This window comes from Mus musculus (genome assembly GCF_000001635.26).
Source record: "Mus musculus strain C57BL/6J chromosome 5 unlocalized genomic contig, GRCm38.p6 C57BL/6J MMCHR5_RANDOM_CTG2".
Classification (NCBI taxonomy): domain Eukaryota; kingdom Metazoa; phylum Chordata; class Mammalia; order Rodentia; family Muridae; genus Mus; species Mus musculus.
In genome coordinates, this window is record NT_187057.1 from 196,675 (window position 1) to 205,776 (window position 9,102).

Genomic DNA, 9,102 nt, shown 5'->3' on the forward strand with positions numbered 1-9,102 from the left:
AGAGTTCAAACTCTGGAGCTCAGAGCATCTTACAATATTGCTCACCAATGGAGCTCAAAGGATATGCCTAAAACTCCACATGCTCCCTTCACAGACACACAAGTGCTACTGAACAACATCACCATTTTAATTAATTGGGCCATTTTTTATTCCCTTGTGAAATTGAGTCCTTTTTTATTTAAAGAGTTCTTCAGCTGGTTGAATAGCTACCTGTGTATTATGTGGATTTGTGCATGTGAAAGGTGGGATCCACAGAGGACAGAAAGGAGGGTCCTAGCACCTGAAGCCTGAGTTCCATTTGACAGCCACGTGGTTATTAGCTCTGAAACAGAACTTTGGTTCTCTGCAAAAGCAGCATGTGCTCTTCACTGGTGAAGAGTCTCTCTCAATCTACATGTTGTTTGTTTTAAGAATATGAAAGCATGTTAATTGTGGGAAAATATCAGGTGAGTTCACTGGTCTTAAGGAACAAGTTCAGGGAATTGGACATTCAGACAGGGAGAAAGGGTGTGAGGGAAGACAGAAAGAACGAGTCTGAGAGAGGTATGTTCTTTATTTTTTTTTCTTCCTCTGTACTTTAGGCCAGCCTAGAAGTTCATATATTTCCCACCATAACTGATAACTTTATCCACCTTCCCAAGATTGTGAATTTTGACATGCCTGGCTTCAATGTGTACTTTTTTACTTCTTTCCAGAGGGTGATTGTTGTAGTCTTTTAATTTAGATGCTTTATTCAATTCAGACAATAACAATGATGTTTAAACAAAGAAATCATGTTCTAAGTTTTCAATAAATACAGAGTAACAAATTATTTTATTGATAGTTTACAGAAAGGGGGTATAATGACTAGGCTGAGTGAGATTTTTTTCTCTGTTCTTTTTATTACAACTGAAGATGGAAAATACATTTTTTTTTGGTAAGACATGTGTCCCAAACCTTATTTTTATTCCAATCCAGAATGTTCCCATTTTACTGCCAGCAACGACAAAGGTTGGCCACCTGGTCAAAGACCCAGCGCTCCCCACATGTGTGGCAGATATCTGTAGCAAAGGAGGTGTTCTTGGGCTGCCTTATTGCCCTCAGTGTATCCATGAGATCCTGACAAAGTCGCACAAATCTTTCTACAGAGACTTGAGCAAATTCATCATAGCACTCCAGAGGGGCAGGGTATTGTTCCACATTCATCTTGCTCCAGTTGGCTGTGTGCTGCAAAAGGTCCTTCAGGAAGGGCATGGAGAATTCATTGTTGTAGAAGTTGATATTGGAGATCTGAGAGCATTGTTTGAATGCAGGTAGGAGGACACTGAGCTGGGAGTCCTTCATCCTACACCCCTGCAAATCCAGAGTCTCAAGAGTGCCTGCCACTTTCATGAGGAGACCTCTCAGAGGCATAAGATCCAAATCCAGTAAGACCACACCTCTCAATTCCAGATGTTTTAGCTGAAAGAGGCTCTGACAGCAGGCAAAGGAATCCAAATCTCTCTGTGAAATCAGGGAGTAAGTAATGGAGAAGGTCTTCAAGGGTGTCATCAAGCACCTAGAGGTAAAGGAGACAGATGGTTAGTTATGGCAAATGGGCTTGTAGATGTTTGGCAGGGATATACAGAGTGGTAGCAGGAATCAGGTGCCCCAAGATCAGTTTTACTAAGTGATTAAGGACATCATCTATGATGCTTTCTGTTGGAAACTGCTCAGTCATTTCAACCTCTTAATTTATCTCCTGGCCTCACTCTAAACCTGAAAACCAGTTCATCCCCTAATCCCAGAAAGCAACAGAAGAAATCCCATCCCAATAGAATTCTGACAGGATCTCAATATTTGCTGTGTGTTCACTGAATCTGCATTCTATCATTCCCTCTGCAGTCATGCTTGCTCTCATTTACAGCCCAAGCTCTACCTCCTGCCCCATGTATTCAGCACTACTGGGCTCAAAACATTTAACCCATGGGAAGTGGGTGATGATAGAAGGCTGTTCTAACAGATCTGAACATATAGCTCCTGTTTACCCTGTACTTGTGAGTCCCCTGACTTCTCACTACACACTTCCATTCCTCTTCAGTTTCCATTTGATTGGGCGGCCATGATTCTAGGAAGAAATACAACTGATCCTTACTAGATCTGACCTACTCTTTACCTCAAATCACTTTCCTACTTCATGAGTGTTCATTTGAGATACTGATTTATCTTGTAAAATTTCCCTTGTATAACTGAGTATTCATGGAAACAAGACATAACTTCCAGTCTTTGGAGTCTCTAAATATTTGTTCCTAGTGACTGGTTGGCATCATGTCCCCATAACCCTTAAGAAAAGAGAGACAGATTTGCTCTGATAGCTGAACCAGCTCTCCATCATGGCTTACCCTAGGACCTGATTCATCTGGGATCTGAGAAAATGGACACAGAACATGAAAAGATGCTGCAGACAGTTGAATTTGGAGAACTGAGAAACAAACTTGTTGATACACTTGACTTCGGTGACTCTTGTTCTATTGGGTAAATGGAAGTCGATTTTGTGGAGGGGTGCCAGGAATACTTTGCAAAGATTTCTCATCTGCCCAAAATAGGGGGCAAAATGTGTCAACTCTAAAAGAGTCCATTCAGTGTTTAGTTCTAACTCCATGATGTGCTCTGGATCAAAAATGTGGAAGATATGTCTGAGAGCTTTTACTGGCAGAGTCCAGATTTTCATCTTTGTACAGCAGAAATATAGGGAGCCCTTTCTCTCCTGGGCCCACTGCAAGAACCATGTTTGTGCTTCATCAAGGCAGGACCTGATGCACAGGTCAACTGTGACCTTCAGACGCTGCCTCAGTGCATATCTGGGACGGACCTGCAGGGCTTTCTTTTCATCCAAGATCTCTGCTGAATAGTCACTGTCCTCTGAATCAGTCCATATGTTCCAGAAGCTATGGTGCACATTCCTCAGGTCGAGATACTGTAGTTTTTTCCTCCTGCAGGTGAAACATAAGAATGATGACAGACCCTGAATTAGCTTTTACTACATATATCTAAACTCGTCTCTCTTCTGTGCTAAAGTGTACATTTTTTTTTCAGGACCTGATATCCAAGTTGGACTCAGGCTTGCTACTGAAGCTTTCCTGTGCTTCTGTACACATGAATACTTTTCTTTCAATAAGGTACACTTTACTTCTCCTTACTTATATTATTAGTTCTTGTGGGAATGTCAGGGATAGGCTCATTCCACTGTGAGGCCACATTTACTCTAGTCCATATTCAAGGTTAATCCATATCGAACTGTGCTCAGTACAAGTAAACAGTAGCTGTCAAGAACCCTGTATCCCTGCCTGATGATGCCATCAGAAGCATCTGATCCATTTATGACAGATCTAATCTCCCTGACAATGTCTAATGTGTACTCCTTCTGCTCCCTTCTACAGGACTTGGAAATTGCTTACCTGGGGTGAAACCCTATGGTTCGACGAATGTCTACTCCATCTAGCACAGCCTGCAATGTTTCCAGGTCAGTAGTCCTCATCAATGCCCCCACAGGGAGACAGTGGAAAGGCCAGGCTATCACCAATGCCTTTATGAGCTTGATATACCTGCCATCAATGGCCTCCTTGAAATGTGCTGGGAAGAGTCCATGGGCCATCTCCTCCAGATCAGACATGCCTAGAGCCTCCTCTCTCACCAGAGTCTGAATTGCCAGCTTCTGGAGTGTGGGTGGGGTATGAACATTCATCTTCTTAAGGTCTCCAATCAGAAGGATCCTGGGGAAGGAGTCAGAAATGCATATACGTTTAAGAGAATATTTATAAAACTTCCTCACCATCACATCAACCACTAAGCTTCTGAGTTACTGCTCATGCAATGGTAGAGACATCAATTTACCTCTTCATCCTAAGACGTCATAGAAAGACAGTCGCCCACACTGTCATCATGGCAGCCTCTCTATCACCCAAATGGGTATATAATTTTTGGATCAAAAATTTTGTTTGTGACACACTCTTTAAAAAAAGAAAGAATGAAAGTAATATTGAATTGACAAGACTCACAGGACTTAATGTGGATGGCCCAAGACAACATGTGCAGCACAAGCGAGATAGAACCTTAAGAGACCAGCCTCAGTGGATAGGCATGTTCCCCATGTGAGGGAAGGGCCCAGTCACCCATCTCAAAATTTTTAACTTAGAACTGTTCCCATCTAAAGAAAAACTTGGACAAAAAATGAATCAGAGATTGAAGGAAAGACCATCCAGAGACTGCATACCCTGGGATCAATCCCATCAGCAGACACTAATCCCCGACACTATAGTTGGTGCCAAGATGTGCTTACAGATAAGAGCCTGGTATAGCTGTTCTCTGAGAGGCTGTGCCAGCATGTAAGACAATTGCAGACACTTATAGGCAACCATTGGACTGAGCCAGGGGAACACAATGGAAGGCTTAGGGAAGAACAGAAGAGGTGAAAGAGATTAAAGCCCCATAGGAATAACAACAATATCCACTAACTTGACCCCTCAGAGCTCTGACGGATGAAACCACCACCCAAAGTTTGTACACGGGTGCATCCACGGCTCTGGATAAATATGTAGCTGATGATTGAATTATCTGATATCCATGGGAAGGGAGATGCTTGGTCCTGTGGAGGCTTGTTGGGGACTGGGTGTGTGTGTAAGGGAGTATTGTTTTAGAGTCAAAGTGGATAGATGATGGTCAGCGGCTGCCAAAGAAAAGACTGGGAAAAAGAACAACAATTCAAATGTAATTAAATAATCAACAAAAAAAAAAAAAGGAAAAAGAAAAAAGAAAAAAAAACCCAAAACAAAAATGCAACACACAACAATCATGGAAGCAGTAAACACACACACACACACACACACACACACACACACACACAACACCCTGTGTCTTGGATCAATATTGATCCACTAAGCATGATGATGACAATGGGTTCCTATAATTTTCAGGGTTTTCTGGGTCCCATATACAGACCATATAAAAAAATCAAAGCTGTGTGAAAGCGATATCAAGCAAAGCCTAATGTAAGACATTGAGTGAGACATTAAGACACTCCAAGTGTAACTCAAGCTATTGTGAGTTAAAGGTGTTCAAAGACACATGGTCCCCTGGTCTCCAGGTGAGCCAGTGACTCACAAAAACAAGCACAAACATTTGAGTGAATGGAAATGTGAGGGAACACACTAGTAATGTTAATACTGAGGAGTCTTATGAGTCAAAAGGTTATTGCTTTTCACCCTACCCAATGCCACATGGCCATTTGTAGGACAGCTTAAACAAAATAGAAAATCAACCATAATAATGAAATCACCTGGTTAACATATACGTTTGTGATGAAGCTAAAACTTCATTTGAAATTAAATCCCAGGTGTTCAATGTATTCCTCTAAGAAGAAAAAATTAACATGTTTTGTCCTAACTTGGAGTCTAAATGTCTCTACATCAAACCGCATGACCCAGGGGAATATCATTACCTACTAGTTCTGAACACTGTAGACTGGTCTCTGAGTGCTGGTCAAACAAGACGGTTATTCAGGCTGCAGTTCTCTGAATGTGTTCTCTGGCTCCAGTGAAGCCTTTATATACCTCTCTGCTCACCACTCCCTTTTGTAGCCACACCCACCAATCCCAAACTGGAATTGGAGTAAATGATTAAACTCCACCCTTTTAATCGTATTTGTAACATGCAACCTTTTCAGTGATTGAATCAGAGCTCTCAACCTCATTTCACAGCTCATGTGGGGAGGTTATGGAACAAGAGGAACACATCTCTATTGTTGAAGAGAGTGCAAACTTGCACAACCACTTGTAAGATCAATCTGGCAGTTTCTCAAATAACTGAGATTCAATCTACCTTGTAGACCCAGCTTTACCACTCACAGACAGAAAGCCAAAGAGGACCCACAATGCCACAAAGATACTTGCTTGACTATGTTCATAGTAGCCATCGTTCTACTGAAGATACCTTAAGGCCTTCTAAAACACAGCAGAACTGATGCACATATGAATTTAGAGAGCTTGAAGCAGCGGGCACAGGGCATGCACAAATTTGTACCACATGACAGTATTGAGAGAAGCTCCCATTCCGAACCCAGAAGCTGTCTCCAATCTATAAAGTAAAGTCTTCCAAATGAAACACTAAACTTGTTAAATGGAATTTTTTTTTTTTTTTGGTTTTTTGAGTCAGGGTTTTTCTGTGTAGGCCAGGCTGTCCTGGAATTCACTTTGTAGACCAGGCTGGCCTTGAACTCAGAAATCCGCCTGCCTCTGCCTCCCAAATGCTGGTATTAAAGATGTGCACCACCACTGCCTGGAGTTAAATGGAAATTTTCTGTTGGATACAAATCCTACTCTTAAAAGAAGACTAATTAACCAGTTGTAGGAGGGAAACAAAACAAACTCAAAGACAATTTAGCAGATCTGAGTGTTAGAAAGTTGTGTTATACACTTTTGTTTATTTATATTGTTCTGCTTTTAGATTATAAATTCTTTCTTTCTGTTTTTCTGGGATTTCTGTGTCTTTGAATGTATTCTGTATTTCTTTGGGATTTTTTTTTTTGCTGTTGTTGTTGATGATTCTACTTTATTTTTTTGATGGGGTGGGATTGGCTCTCTTTTTCTGTTGGCTTATTTATTTTGTCCTGTTCCAAGTTGTGTGTTCTTCTTTTCTTTTGATTTTCTGTTGCTCTTTTTGTTTATTTGTTCATTTCTCTGTTTGTTTTTCAAGCAGGGTCTCATTGTATGTTAAACTGTTCTGTACCTCACTTGCTAGGCCAGTCTGGAGGTGGTCCTGCCTCTTCCTCCCCTGTCCTGGCAGTACACTTGTGTTCTGCCACACATGTTTCTGGATTCTTTAAGTGCCTGTTTCTTTTCTCAGGAGAGATACAAAGGGTGTGGATTGAGATGGAAAATAATGTGGGAATGACCTCAGAGGAGTTGGGGGAGTTGAAACCATAATCATAACACGTTGTATGAAAAAAATATTTCAGTAAGGGAGACGCAAAGAAAAGGGGAGGGAGATATGACTGAGTAGTTAGAGCACTGGCTTCTCTAACAGATACCTCAGGTACATATCCTAGCTTTTGTGTGTCAGGTCCTGTGTTTTTGTCCCCCATGCTCCTAACTCCTGAACTATCTCTTTATCCCATATCTGATTAACATGAAGGAGTGCCAGCTTAGCACATTGTCTACAGATAATGCCACTGAGATAGGAACTAGGCAGGCTGAAGGCTCATACTACACAAAGAGGCAGAGATAGTATCTTCTTTAATTTGCGTGTAGACAGGGTTATAGATGAGGACTATTTCACCTAGGCAGCCATAACGAATAGCATGGGGGTTCATTACAGGAAAGGATCTCAGTATCCAGACTTGATAAGTGAGGTAGTACAGTTTTGGAAGCTTGAAAATTGGGAGCTATAGAACTCTTGATCATGAGAGAACCCACAACATGGAGAAGGCCAGTGGCTCCTTGAATGAGACCCAATCTTGAGGAAAGTGCCTCAAGAGAAGTTGTTCCAAGACTTGTAGCTAGCAAGCCTTTTCATTGTGTACACTGGACTGGAAGGAAACTGATCTATATTCTGTACTTTCATAGGAACCAGTGTCATTGATGCTCTCTCCCTGGAAGAAGCAATTCTGGAATGACCCCTGAGGTTACTCTCTAGGCACATCTGGTAGAGATTTTCAAGATATGCAAAGGTTGAGGATCAAGGCTAGATGTTACCATTGTCCTGTGACAGCCACATTTCTGGAGAAAATCAATGGGAGAGGCCAAGATCATCAGTTCCTTTGGATTTTGAGCCTGTAGTCTCTGGATTTTGCCTGTTAAATTCAATTGTCAGTCAAGGAAGAAAATGGTTGCTCATAGCTTTGGGCAACAAACAGGTGTTGGTGTGACCCTCACAATGTTCCTTCCCAGGTCCTACTGGTGTGGCTCAGAGGTGAAAAAAGAAAGGAATAGTGTGTGCTAGGAAGATGTGAATGGCTAAATACTATAGGCACGGTTGTTGAAGCATCTGCTATATCTGCATAGGTGATAGAGAGCACCAAGCTACCAGAATAAAAGCTCTGGGCACCTGAATAGCAAGGGGGTTAGAAGTTTCATGGCCAAACAGAGAATAGTGCTTAGTAACAGGATCTCAGCCACAGTCAGGTCCAGAGGAAACCCTCAAACAAAGACAGATGTAAAAAATACCCCCCAGACCCCCCACAAACAAACAAGAAACAAACCAGATCAAGAAAAACTTTGAGACTTTCCATTCTTCTACTCTGATGAGCATGGAACAGAAGGTCAACCTCACCAGGACAGGGCTCCTTGAACCTTGGTGCAACAATACTACCCAAACAACAGATTCTACTGTGCATGAAATTCCCCAAGGACAGCCTGGACAAGCTGCTCAGAGGAACACAGGTCAATTTCAGAAAATCTCTAGAAAAAAACTTATTGCAATATAATATGATCAGGGATCTATTGTCTCCCATTGAGCACAAAGCCTGGACCTGAAGAAAGCTTTTGCCCACCATTGGGTATGTATACAAAGCCTCCATTCCAACTCTGAGGTGTGACATTGTTTATGCATGCTGAAAAGTGTGTACACATCAGTGTCTGAGTTTGGTGACTGTAAATGGGATGGATCACCAGGTGAGCCAGTCTCTAGATGGTCGTTTATTCAGTCTCTACTCCACACTTTGAGTCTGTATCTCCTTCCATGTTCCCCCTTTTGTCCACCCCCTTTAAGATAGATAAAAGATCCACACTTTGGTCTTCCTTCTTCTTGAGTTACATGTGGTTTGTTAATTTTATCTTGGCTATTCTGAGCTTCTGGTCTTCTGGACTAATATCCACTTATCTGTATGCCCCAGTGTGGGGAAATGGCAGGGCCAGGAAGCAGGAGTGGGTGGATTGGTAAGCAGGGGGAGGGGGAGGGCATAGGGGAAGGGTGTTTTTCACAGGGGAAACCAGGAAAGGGGCTAACATTTGAAAATGTAAATAAAGAAAATATCCAATGAAAAGGCGGGTCATTGTCTTTATCTCTAGACAGTGGTACTTGTGGCTCTTTCATTAAAAACTGTAGTGCCTATTAACTCGGCAAGGTCAATGCCCCTAGGCTCCAGAATTC

At 42.0% G+C, this 9,102-nt stretch overlaps 1 protein-coding gene across 1 annotated transcript; it reads right to left on the reverse strand.

The window, feature by feature from the left end:
• Positions 1–969: 969 nt before the first annotated feature.
• Positions 970–3,722, reverse strand: LOC100862180 (PRAME family member 8-like). The gene is made up of 3 exons (XM_011251125.2): positions 3,417–3,722; positions 2,361–2,951; positions 970–1,537 (listed from the first exon to the last, which is right to left on the reverse strand). Exons 1-3 carry the CDS (start codon positions 3,701–3,703, stop codon positions 970–972), a joined length of 1,446 nt encoding a protein of 481 aa, XP_011249427.2. The 5' UTR covers positions 3,704–3,722.
• Between the last annotated feature and the right edge of the window lie 5,380 nt (positions 3,723–9,102).

Coding starts and splice junctions, on each gene's coding strand:
- LOC100862180 (XM_011251125.2), bottom strand. CDS start 3,703: ATGAATGTTCATACCCCACCCACACTCCAGAAGCTGGCAATTCAGACT. Junction 2,952..3,416: donor ACCATAGGGTTTCACCCCAG/GTAAGCAATTTC, acceptor TTTCACCTGCAG/GAGGAAAAAACTACAGTATC. Junction 1,538..2,360: donor CAGATGAATCAGGTCCTAGG/GTAAGCCATGAT, acceptor CTTTACCTCTAG/GTGCTTGATGACACCCTTGA.